General features: G+C 46.1%; 1 protein-coding gene across 6 annotated transcripts in view; it reads left to right on the top strand.

The window, feature by feature from the left end:
• FER1L6 (fer-1 like family member 6) overlaps positions 1-12,957 on the top strand; it is a 165,098-nt gene that overhangs the window by 35,938 nt on the left and 116,203 nt on the right. For 3 of the 6 annotated variants that reach the window (XM_046027179.1, XM_046027143.1, XM_046027169.1), the window contains exon 2: positions 12,715-12,797. In XM_046027179.1, the coding sequence (XP_045883135.1) occupies positions 12,722-12,797 (76 nt within the window). In that variant the 5' untranslated portion in view covers positions 12,715-12,721. Of the gene's footprint in view, positions 1-3,314; positions 3,650-9,228; positions 9,268-12,714; positions 12,798-12,957 lie in introns of those variants that run through there. The other 3 variants (XM_046027161.1, XM_046027133.1, XM_046027152.1) reach the window with 3 other exon arrangements.

The raw sequence follows: 12,957 nt of genomic DNA, 5'->3' as shown, positions 1-12,957 counted from the left end.
GGTTGGGTTGGGAGGTGTGACAGCTGGGGCTGTCAGTTAATGATGCTTTCCGCAGCTGGAGATCTGAGTGGCACATTTCATGAGTGCCACAATTTCTAGCTGTGCCCCTTGTTAGCCAAGCAACCTTGAGACAGTCAGTCAAAGCTTCAGGCGCCCAAGAAGTTAATCTGCTAAACAAGAGGAGGGCAGATCTGACCCTTCTGCCTCATATAGCTGCTGTGATGCATAGCCACATAAGAAAGTTGTTTGTATTCTATGAGCATTCCAGAAATAGAGAAGGTTTTTGTTATAGGGTAGCTGTAGGCTTTTCAAGTGTATTAGTTGTTAGACTGCTGTTGTCTTGCTATCCCCGCTCTGAATTTCCCACAAGCCTACTACCGTGCTGGGCATCTAATACGTACTGAGTAAATGTTTGTTGAATCATGATAACGAATGTTGTGGGTTCTCCAAGGAAACGGTCCATGACACTGGCTGTACGTGGGATAATGATTGCAGACACTGTGCTGTATTTCCTCTGGCAGGAGACCACATAGCAGAAGGCAGAGCATGTGGGAGGGTGGGGGATGATTCCTGTTGATCTGATCTGTGCTTGGATCTGGATCCAGTGTAGCAGCCTCATGGTAAGGGGAATCTTTTTCCCAGAGTGGGGACGGCTGGAGAAGTGTTGCTCAAGCCCCTTGCTTGGCAACGTAGTCTCTCTTTTGCATTTCTAAAATAATTCTGAGGTTAATTGAATTGTAAAGACAATTCCCAAACTTCATTCTAGATAATTGTAGAGCATCATTCCTCTGAAGTTCATTTTCCAGAGTTGTTTACCAGTTACACTTGTCACTGCTTTGAGTTTTTGCCAGCTCAGCCTTTGGGGAAATACTGAGCATGGCTAAAATACTGGGCAGGGCTAAAAGTGTTCGGAGGCAAGCACAGGAAAGAGGGTAAGTGTGGTAGCAAATGTCATTTCTTGCTGTGTAATTTCTTAGAGTCTACCATAGCTCATCTATTTGACTTTTCTCTTCCGAGGGGTGGTGGTTTTGTCTATTCCTTCTTTGCACATTTCTTTTCACTGGTTTAGTATTTTATTCAATAAATGTTTGAGGAATGAACCAATGAATGAATTCCGTGTGTGGTCTGTGTGCTGGGTGCTGGTGAGTCACTGGTGAGTCATCTAGACTGAGTTCCTACCCTAATGGAACTTTTTGTTTAATGACAGTGGTGAAAGCTAATGCAAAAGAATCACATTAAAATAAAATTACAAGCTAGGATCAGTAATGAAAAGAAAAAGCACTGAGGATCTGGGTATCTGCTGAACCTGGGAAAAAGCCTCTGACAAAGTGATGGTGTGACCCTGGAGGAGGGGATATCACGAACTCAGCAGAGGTGTGTGAAGACATGTGGATTCAGGCATGGAGAGGAGCAGGTGCAGAGACCTGGAGGGAGGGGCATGGTCTCATCAAGTCACTAAAGGAAGGTGGTGTGGCCGGGGAGATGGGTAGACAGCAAGTAGCAGGAGATGCTGCAGAGAAATGAGGCTGTGCATGGGGTCATTCACTGGACTCTTCCCTGCAACAAGCAGGCAACCAACATTTGCCTACTTGTCTACTAGTAATAGTGTCTACTGTACAGCCTGATGCCATCTGCTGTCAGAATGGGTACTGGTATCTGAGTCAGACGCAGGAGCCTCATGGGGAAGGTATCACTCTGCAAACAAGGAGAAAGAACTTTAAATTTCAGGAGGAAGGATGGGAAATTTTGCAGGAGAATACTTTGGGCTCAGGGCTGCTCAGCTCAGATAAGAGTTGCCGCAGGATCTCTGTGAAGAGATCAGATGAGGGGAGGAGATTTGGTTCCTTTGAAAGGATTATGGGTCTGGAGACTGGGTTCCAGCTCTGACAGGGCCAGGATGAGCTGTGCCAGCTTACGCGATGTCAGCTGTGTGGTCATGACTTTCCCCACCTGTGACAGGTGAGTCTGGGACTCACTGACAACTGACGACCTTGGCTTCTGAGAGGGATCAAATCTCCCATGATCCAGAATGGAAGGAGGGATGCACGGGAGACCTGTTCTCAGTCTGTGAATCCTGAGCCGAGGCTCCTCTCTGTGGGGACAATGTGCATTCAGCTGAGGATTTGAATGAGGCTGCTTCGGGAAACTCCTATTTAACTTGCGCAGTCCTTACCTGCAAAATCTGCCTCCCAGGCCTCTGCCCTGCACTGGGGACTGACTGCCTTCCTCGCTTGGTGTCTGCACTGTGGGGGCTCTTATGCCACTAGCGGGCCCAAAGGCACCAACCTGCCGGCCTTCCCCATGAGGTACTCAGTGGAGTGAATGAAGCCAACATTCCTTCCTTTCCTGTGACGCCAATACATGCTAGAGGAAGTGACCAAGAGCAGGTGCTGTTTTCCTGGGGCTACCATAACAAATGGCCATAAATGTGGAGGCTGAAAGCTACAGAAATCTATCTCTCACAGTTCCAGAAGTCAGAGGTCTAAAATCAAGAAGCTCACAGGACTGTGCTCCCTCTAAATGCTCCAGGGGGCATCCTTCCTCACTTCTCTGGCTTCTGGGGGCTCCTGGTGTTCCTTGGCCCGTGTCCACATCGGTCCAATCTCTGCCTCTGTTTCCACCTAGTCTTGTCCGTGTCTTCTCATTTTCTGCTCCTTGTGAGGACACTTACTGGATTTAGGGACCACTTAGATAATCCAAAATGATCTCTTGAGGTCTTTAAGTTAATTTACATCTGCAAAGATTCTTTTTTGCAAATAAGGGCATATTCACATTCTCTACAACATGGGAATATCTTTTGGGGAGCCAACATTCAAACCACTATAGGCAGAGTTTCTGAGGCATTTGGCACCAAAATTTCTTTTTTTTTTTTATTTATTTTCCTCCCTTATAAACTTGACCTCTTTGAAATAACATTAGGACCCAAGTCCTAGTGAAATGCCATGGAGATAGCAACCAGAGGGCCTGAGAGCACAGGCTCTGAGATCGGGTGGCTTCAGTTCAAATCCCAGCATCTACCAACCACTCCATGGCTCAGTTTTGCCATCCACACATTGGGCACGATAACAGTTTCTACCTCTGAGGGCTGTTGTGGGTCTTAAATAGGTTAATATTTGTAAAGTTATCTAGAATTAGCCTTAAGTAAATAAGTGAGCAGGGGACAGTGTGAAGGATTAAAAGGCCAGGCTGGATGGCTGGATAGTGGCTGGAAACCACCTAGGGCTTTGGCACCATCTGGAGCTGGTGTTCTTCTGAGTCCTGATCCACCCGGGGCTACCTGACTTGGAATGAAACATGTCAATGGCCCCTCCTCTCAGGACCTGCTCTGAGCTGCTATGTTTGCTGATCAGAGTCTTGGGATCTGGCAGCCAAGCCCTGAGGAGGACATGAAGTTCAAACAGAGATAGGGAGCTGCTGGTGGACACATATGGAAAGGCATTTCCTGGGAGGCACCTGCCTGTCGCGATGGAGCAGACTTCTGCCTCCTGATACCCACTCATCTGGGCTGCTGTGTTCTAGAAAGAAGCCCCCCCTCTTCCCAAGACTAGTGCTGGATGCTGTGTCTTGTTCCCTGCTGACCTGTCTTGGGTCCAAGAAGTTAGTGAGTGTGAGTGCATCTGGGCACTGGTAGGAAACCCTGCTGGTCAAGGTGAGGCTGGGGTTCTAATTGCTGAGCTTCCTTGCACCCCCTGCTTGAGTCAGGCTGCTGGAAGCCCACATGGCTGCTGGTGCTATGGTTCCTCTGCTTGTTCTTAGAGAGTGAGCTGCCTGGGGAGGGACGGTGGCAAACAGAGCACAGAGCCCAGGCTTTGGTGATGGACTGCTATGCAGCTGTAGGCGAGTTACCAAACGTCTCTGGGCTGTGATGTTCAGCATCTGGGAAGTAAGGATTCACAATATTTGGCTCCTCTTAGGTTCTTGAAAAACTGTGGCTCTGACTGCTGTTTGGGAGGTAGCCTAGAGTGGAGGTCTGCCAGGACCGAGTTTGGGTGCAGCTTATGGCTGTGGGATCTAAGGCAGGTTACTCAACCTTTTAGATTTCCATTTCTACATCCCGAAGGGAGATTGAACCCTTCTATCACATGGTTGTTGGGATGACTAAATTTAAAAAGATGTATGCAGGGGCACCTGGGTGGCTCAGTGGGTTAAGCCTCTGCCTTTGGCTCGGTTCATGATCTCAGGGTCCTGGGATCAAGCCCCACATCGGGCTCTCTGCTCGGTGGGGAGCCTGCTTCCCCCTCTCTCTCTGCCTGCCTCTCTGCCTACTTGTGATATCTCTCTCTCTCTCTCTCTCTCTCTCTGTCAAATTAAAAAAAAAAAGATGTATGCAGAACCTTAACCGGATGCCTGGCTTATCCTACATGCCTAAGGGACAGTGGCTATTATGACTGTTCCAGAACACTTGGAATGATGGTAATCAAGGGGATGAAATATTGAATACATTATACATTGTATAATGGATAACCAAATTTTGACTCAATCCCGGTGTAGTCTGGAAAGAAAAGCATTCAGCTAGCTATGAGAAGACAGTCTTGGAATGGCCTTAACTCCTTTCTGTTCAATGTAATACATTTTTGAAGATAGCCAAAGAACTTCCAGTGAAATCCTGTGGCGCTTTCTATGTGTATGCTCTAATTGTCCATCTGTCCACCCGTGTGTCCGACAGTCATTGAGCCCTGCTCTGTACCAGGGATTGTGCCAGACCCCGAAGGCACATACATAAACTAGGCATGGTTACTGGCTTCAAAAGCTCAGCATGTAATAAAAGAGAATGATCTTTTTTAAGTAACTATTATGATCTGTGTGATAAAGTCTAAAATAAGGATAAGAACAAAGTGATAGGAATCCAGAGGACTGAGTGACTTGTTCCTCCTTGCAAAACCGGAGAACCCAGAGATAATATTATTTATTATAATAAATAACAATCTCCAAATGAAGTTGGGGAAGTTTGACATCTTTTCAGTATTGCATTTTCTAGTCTGTGAGCATGGAATATCCTTTACTTTATCTTTTTTTTTTTTTGGTAACTTCTAGTGTACAGGTCAATTTTTAAATTTTTACTTAATTTAAAAAAAATTAATTTTATCTTTTTTTTTTTAACATACACTATTAGTTTCTGGTATACAATATAGTGATTCAACAATTATACAAAACTTAGAATGATTCCTAAGTTGTAAATTTTTTTGTCCTATTACCATATTTTTTATTTACAGTTTTTAGTTTCTAATTCTTTGTTTTTGGTTCAGAGAGGTATTCTTGATTTTTGTATATTGGCCTTGTTTCTAGATACCCTGCTACACTCATTTAGTGATTCAAATAGTCAAACTTTATTGAGCTGGTAAGGGCTTCCAGTGCAGTGTTAAATAGAGTGGGTGTTCATGAACATCCTTGTCTCATTTTTTTTTTAAATCTTAGGGAGAAGTCTTTCAATATTTACTACTGATAGGATATGAACTCTAGGGGGCTTTGTAAATATTCTTTATCATATTATGAAAGCTCTCTGCTTTAATATTTTGCAAAAGTGGCTACAGGATGGAGAGTAGTTCACAGGAAGGAGAGAGAACGGAGAGGCAGGAAGACCAATTAGATGTTTCCCTGCAACAGGAGCAGTGATGGATGGATGGATGCAGAGAAGGGATATGCTGGGCTCTCTGTTTCCTCAGTGGTCCTTGCTTAATCATGGCTCTCCTCATAAAAGTTTCCAAAGAGAAAAGAGCACCAAGGTTTCCAGGACTCTCTTTCTCCAGGCGTCCCACCTAGTGTTTTTTAAGATATTATCCAGTGTTTTGTGATAAGGGTGTGGTCAAGTCAATTTAGAAAAATCTGAATGCTGTGTCATCGCTTGGAGAGTCACAATGTACATCAGCATTGTTAAAGGCCCTGAGGCCTTACAGCAAACATAGCATTTAATTTAATATAGCACCCATCCTTCTATCTTCAATGTCCATGACACCAAAAAATGAGGCTTGGAAGGAATTTCCTAGGTCCTTTCTTTACCCATCATGGAACTAATGACTCTCACTTGTGACAGTATCTTTATATGTTAGCGGATCAGCATCTCTGAGGTGAAAGCTACACCCTTCTCTTTCTTTGTTAGGTTCAAAAACCCATTGAGACATAGACCTACTCATCAACTAGGATCAAAATATCATGTCTATTGCTGGTAAACTAGATTGAGGAAGCTATATGGGTTGGAGTCCAGATTGGTTTTCAAATCTTTTCCTGAGAATCAGATGAAGTCAGTGTGCAGCTACAGGGAGGAAAAGCCCTGCCTCAGTGACTTCTTCCATTCGACATAAGGTATAATAAAATATTCTGGGACAAGATAGACCCAAAGAAGAGAAGACCACATGGGAACATGAGCCTTGGACCTTAACCCAACCCCAGGGAGGGAAAAACCAAACAATGGATGCCATACTATTACCATTCTGCCAAAAGATAGTCAAGGAATATATGGGAAGAGGAAGGTTCTGGAAGTAAAGAAAAGGAGAAAGCCTGGAAAGAGTAGGAGTTTGAAGACTTCTTTATGCTAAGACACAGGAAGGGAGAGTTGCTTGTCCCAAATGTTGGGAAGCTGCCTGTAGTCTATTTTTTGGATGAAAGGTTAATTTTCTGACTTTAGGAAAACAAAGATCAGGTCTCCAATTAGTCTGGATATAAAGAGGATAGAATAAGAAAAATGAACATTTTCGTAGGGACCCAGGTGAGAGAAGGTTTGGGGCTGGGAAAAATTTCAAAGCCCTAACTCTACTGCCTGCCAGTATTTACTTCTCTTTCTTGCACTCTAACCAAGCAGTCATGGACTGATCTTAGCTATAGAGGAGGAGCAGGAGAGGTTGGAGGCCAGTGGCCACAGGTTGAAAAAGGTGTCAGTTGTGAGCAGCCCATGCTGCTGGGTGGGCAAGATGCACCTGAGGGGAAAGTCCCCCTTTTCCTGGGAAGTCCTACAGCACCAGCCTTCTACCACCTTGTCCTTGAACATTGGCAAGCCCTCTGAAGGTCTGTCAGGGGCTGGCTGAACCAGGCCAGCTCTATACCATGTGGCCCTGAATGATTCCTGAGTCATCCTTGGTTCAGAGAAACCACAGGAGGAAGGATTCATTAGCATCCTCGGAGGTGCATTTCCTAGACTCAGCTGAGTCTTGCAGGGGCAATGTCAAGGTTCTCAGTGACTGTCTGTGAAGTTGGTAACAGTCGGATCTCCTTATGATGACCACTGAGGCTGGAATGTACAAAGTGAGGGTCTAACAGAGAAATGTTTATTTTACGGTTGCAGTGAGGTGGGAGATGGCAAATCAGAGTATGCCGGAGCGAGCTGGTTCCCGTGAGGTTGGGAGTCATTGCTCAGTCTATTCAGGCCATTTTCTGGGACCCAAACAGAGGACTGATTCTGCTCTTTCCAACTGGAGGAGTCGGTTCCTCCAAGGTTGGGTTGATTCTGTGCATAGTCGAGAAGGCAACAAGTCTGTGGGCTAATTGCCAGGATTGGGGTTGAGTGGAAGAGGAGCTGAGGTAGGATGATAAAGGCCAGCCTACCAAATACATTCAGCAAGTGCTCTGCATTTCCCAAGTTTCACAGCTCCCCTGTGGCTGAAAATTTGTCTTTGAATTTCCCTTAAAAACCATATACTTTCTCTTTGGGAGGAGAGCTCTCTGGCACTAATTACTTATACACAAGGATTTCCAACACTGCTGCACATTAGAATGACCTTGGGAGTCTGAAAGGTACTGAGCATTATCCTCACTGCTGACCAGTAGCATCAGATTCTCTGGAATGGGATCTGGCCGCAGTGTGGAAGACCATTTTCGAAAGCGCCCCATACGAGTCCCATGTACAACCACAGTTGGGCACCATTGCGTAAAGAAATAGGAAATAGAGCAGGTAAGTTGTTATAGGAAGATGATGGGGAGAGAGAAGAAACATCGCAGTCTTGGCAAGGCAGGAGGTCCCATGGATTTATATTTTAACAATCTTCAGTCAAAATCCACATTATGGCTACTTCTATATTTGGTGGTTTTCCTTTAATGAATATATCCCAGTTTTAAAAGTAAGATGAGTACACGGAGCAGATATTCCTCGGGAGGCAGCTGGGAATTTATCCAAGGCTCTCTGGATAACCTCAGAACAGTGGTAAAGCTTGGTTTTGCTTTATTTTTAAGGTAGTCCTGATTACATAGAAATCCATTCTTTTATTTTTTTTTCCATTTTATTTATTTTTTCAGCATAACAGTATTCATTCTTTTTGCACAACACCCAGTGCTCCATGCAAAACGTGCCCTCCCCATTACCCACCACCTGTTCCCCCAACCTCCCAGCCCTGACCCTTCGAAACCCTCAGGTTGTTTTTCAGAGTCCATAGTCTCTTATGGTTCGCCTCCCCTTCCAAATTTTTTTTTTTAATAAACATATAATGTATTTTTATCCCCAGGGGTACAGGTCTGTGAATCGCCAGGTTTACACACTTCACAGCACTCAAGAAATCCATTCTTTTTTTTTTTTTTTTTTTTTTTGAAATCCATTCTTTTAATAAGGAATTTTAAAGTTCCTAAGCGTTTACCATATAAATAAATCCACAAATCAAAGTGTTGTTTTTTTTCATGCTGGATGTTATGACTCTGGTTTTGGAGGGTCAGGGACACAGATGACCTGTATTCTGTGTCCTCTTAGATGGGAGGAGAGCAGCAAGGGCTAGTGCTGGTCACACCGCGGACTCAATTAGCTTAGTGTTTGGCTGCTTGGCCTGAGCTGCTTCTACTCCACATTGCAGGTAGAAAAGTTGATTCCAGAAGGGGAATTTTGTGAGGCAAGTGGAAAACCACATGGAGACCCTAATTGTGAGTCATTTCCTAAGCCTGGCTCTAGGGAGCCATGAACATGAGAGGACATTAATTATTTGTAGAGTCCCTAACAGTGTAGCATGAGCATGCAGTGAGGTCATATATGCATAACACCCCACGAGAAAAGCAGAGTTAACTTTATGGCCACCTCCTGCAGAAGAGGAGCTTGAGCTCCGAGAAGTCCCATGGCCAGTCCCACTGGCGTAGTTAGAAATGGTAGGGATGAGACCCAAACTCTGGCCTTTGAGCTCCTCCTCCTGTGTGTTGGGCTGGCTGCCTTCCCGGCAGTGCTGGCCCTGTGGGGCAACCTGGAGTGATGTCACCTGGAACAGAGGTGCTGAAGGGAGCCTGACAAGCGCACTGTGTAACGTTCTCATTGTTTGGATACAGATATCGGAGTCATGGTAGCTTTCACCCTGAGGAGACCAGGTTGGTATGGGGGTTTCTGTGTGTCTTGACTTACCTTGGGGTGGCCCTGGGAGGAAGTTCAGTAGATCTGAAGCCAGAGAGCCCCATCCTTTTTTGTGAAGTGGGAGGTTCCCATGCTGGACTCCTGGGCACATTGAGAAGGAGAAGGGGGGCTGATGGCTCCTGCCCTGGGGAACTTCCTTCCTGATTTACTGGATGATCCCAGTATACTGGCTGGAAACCCCTGACAACGTTTCATCTGTAAAAATGGGAAACAATAGCATCTGCCTCGTGGTATGTTGTGAGAATCCTTGGAGATAATATGTGTCGAATGGTGCTCCTGGCACAAAGTAAGCATTAATCCGTGATTAAAAGTATTGGACTCACTCAGGAGACTATTGTAGCACATTTCCTTGTCTCCAATGTTGTGATACAGTATTTCGTAGCATATTTTACACTGTATAAGCTTTGTTCACCACCGTACAAATTGGGTCAGAAAAGCCCACATGGGAATGAGACATGGTCATCTGGGCTAAGGATCTGGTTCTAAATTTGAGAGCTAACAGGTGATGCAAGCAGGCCCGTGAGCTGTCTTCTGTCTCCAGTTCACTCTCTGCTGCCCAGTCTGCCAGAGGCATGATTATTCTGGGCCGGCAAGCCGTGCCTTCTCTCTACTGTAGACGACATGTGGCTGAGGAGGAAAAATCAATTTTCTTCAAGAAGGCTTTCATGCTGGGAGTCATGCTGGGAGTGCCCTTGATGACTGACTCAGGATTTCAGGCAAACAACCTTGTGTGTTTGTGGAACAAATATCAACCTATCCAGGAGAGCTGAAGTGGTTGTAAATCCAATGGGCATTTACCGCAAGGCTCTCTGGCTTCCTTGGTAGCTGGGTCTGAGCTGTGCCTAGAGCAGGGCTTCTCAGCACTGGTTCTTCTCCAGAGCAATTACAGATCTCCGGAAGTGTTTCCAGACATTGGTCTCTTTTAAACATCAGGTGCCCCTGATGGTCAGCAGGGCCAGGAGCGCCTGGTTTCAGAGGGGCAAGGGGACCCATCTTTCTCTCTGCCTCTGCCCTCGCCAATCACCTCAGGGATGATTCAATGCCTCAGTCACTGGCTGCCTGATGGGGGATTCAGGATGCGGATGCCAGCTTCCTGCAGGAGCATGGAGTCTCCCTGTGGTAGATGCTGTCATTTATTAGTAGTGACTTCCTGTTTGCTGATGGAAGTAACCCAGCCTTTTCAACTAGTCTGCAGAACTCATTGGCCAAGTCCCAGGGGACATCAGATTCTGCCTCCACGAAATGATGATAGCATTGAGCCCTTGGATACCACAATGGCAAGTCAGGGTTTGGAAGATATGGCCTTGACCCTCTGCTTGGTAACTCTTTTTTTTTTTTTTAATATTTTATTTATTTATTTGACAGAGAGAGAGATCACAAGCAGGCAGAGAGGCAGGCAGAGAGAGAGGGAGAAACAGGCTCCCCACTGAGCAGAGAGCCCGATGCGGGGCTCGATCCCAGGACCCTGAGATCATGACCTGAGCCGAAGGCAGAGGCTTAAACCACTGAGCCACCCAGGTGCCCCGGTAACTCTTTTGAAAACAGGAAAGTTATTGGAAGTTGCCTTTGAGAAATTTCAGAAGAGGGAAATCCTCCTTGTGTATGCTCTTCTGAGATTCTTGGGAGACTGAGAGTGATTTGCATCATAGAAGATGGTAAATCAAAGAGGGAAAATGTTACCTCCAAAACGGGCACATTCCAGCACTTTCTATATACCAGGGACTGCCCTCAGTGCTTTGCTTCCTTCACTTCTTTTTATTCTCACGATTCTTTAAAGTTATGTACCTTATTATTTGTTTCCATAAATTTGTACCCATGGGGAAACTGAGGCTCAGAGAAATACTGTGACTTGCCCAGTCCATCCATGTCTCGGGGCTCCCAGAGCCCATTCTTTCCATTCTACTTTATCTCAGGGTCTTAAAGGACCCCCAAGACCCTATAGGCTGGTCCCCCCTCTTCTGATGTTTGTTCTCTACAACATCCTTTTCCAGCCATTGGTGACCTTTGTTATATACCTCCAGGAACAGGGAACTCACTCCTACTCAATGCCGTCCATTTCACGGTTCAGACAACACTAAGTTGGAGGGCTCCTTAATTCCTCAGTTGAATTAAGGCAGGACATAAAAGTAATAAGTAAACGAATAAGTAAGTAAGTAAGTGAATATATAAATGGAGTGAACTTCTGTCACCTAGTAGCTTCCACTCATTGGTCCTAATCCTACCCATTACAATAATAACAGCATAACTAACATTTATTGAGCAACTGGTATGTCCAGGCACTGTGCTAAATGCTTTACATTTCTTATCTCATCTTATGCATGAAGAACCCGAAGTGCAGAGAGGTTCAGGCTGCACAGATGGTGCTGGGACCAGAACCCAGACAGCCTGATGTGGGGTCCCTGAGTCCTATGTCCGTAAGCGCACTGGACAACTTTGATGACCCTTCACTTCCCTCACATCGCTCTGGGACTGCAGGGTATTCCTGGAAAGGTTTGCTGCTCTCTCCTCCCTTCTCCTCTGTTCTGTCCTTGTTCTTCCTTTCCCATACTCCAAGGGCCCACCAGCCTCTCTGACTCAAGGCCAGGACTTTCTTCTGAACTGGGTCCATCCACTGTTCCATCCAGTGTTCAGTCTCTCAACTCCAGAAAAGGATTCTCTCAGGAGGACTGTGCAGAATTCTTCTGCTGTCTGTTAAGACAGAGGAACAAGCCATTTCCTGGGATAGAAGGAGGGCCCAAGCAGCTTCCACCCACAGCTAATAATGACACTAGCTGATATTCTGGGCACACACCATGTGTGTGCTGAGCTCTGCACTGGTGGTGGGACCCCAGTGAGTTCCCGGGTCTCTTGACCTTGACATGTTCTGGGACCCCGGCTCTGGAGACTGTGTTCACTCTGCTCAGAGTAACCTGCTCAGGCCATCCAATGGTTAGAGCCTGGGTTCCTCTGGTCCTGACGCTCAGAGCAGTGTGACCTCAGAAACAGCAACTACCCTCTCTGGGCCTTGTGTTCTCATCCATAAGATGGGTAAGAGAGGGTTGCTGTGATGATTAAGTGATGTCATTCACTTGAGTACCTGGTACAGGTAAGTGAGGAGAAACAGCAAAATACCAGCTGGGGCTCTTCCTAGTCCCACTGAAGTTCTGGGTGGACCCATGATTTCTGGTGGGGCTTCATGGTTTCTGCAAACGTAGACTTGTCTGAAGACCTTGTTGGGTCATCCTGACACTGGTGCTTTGATCCCCATCCCCATCCCCAGGGTGGAAGAGGAGGTTGATCGGCTTCCAGGAGAACTCAGGGGGTATGTGTGTGTGTGTGTGTGTGTGTGTGTGTGTATGTGTCTCCTCAGATGTCTGAATGACTCAAAGTTACTATAACTGTTATTTAGTTTTTCTTCTTTTCAGAAAGGGGATGTTTGGGCTCAAGCTGAAGAAGAAGAAGAAGAAAGCAGAGAAGGGGCTAATCCTAGCCAATAGAGCTGCCCAAGGTAAGGCTTTTGGGGGAAAGGCACTGCCCTGGGGCCTACAGGTCTCATGGAGCTGAGCCCTCCAGGCTGAGAATGGAGCTCTCCCAGAGTGGGAGCAAGGTGGGAAGGGTGCTGCTTGCTGGGTCTTCAGGCCCTGCTGGTCTCGCAGGGATGGCATCCA

This window comes from Meles meles, chromosome 1 (assembly GCF_922984935.1).
Source record: "Meles meles chromosome 1, mMelMel3.1 paternal haplotype, whole genome shotgun sequence".
In the NCBI taxonomy this organism is placed as follows: Eukaryota; Metazoa; Chordata; class Mammalia; order Carnivora; family Mustelidae; genus Meles; species Meles meles.
Note: the sequence above shows the minus strand (reverse complement) of the source record. Positions and strands in the feature narration are given on the sequence as shown.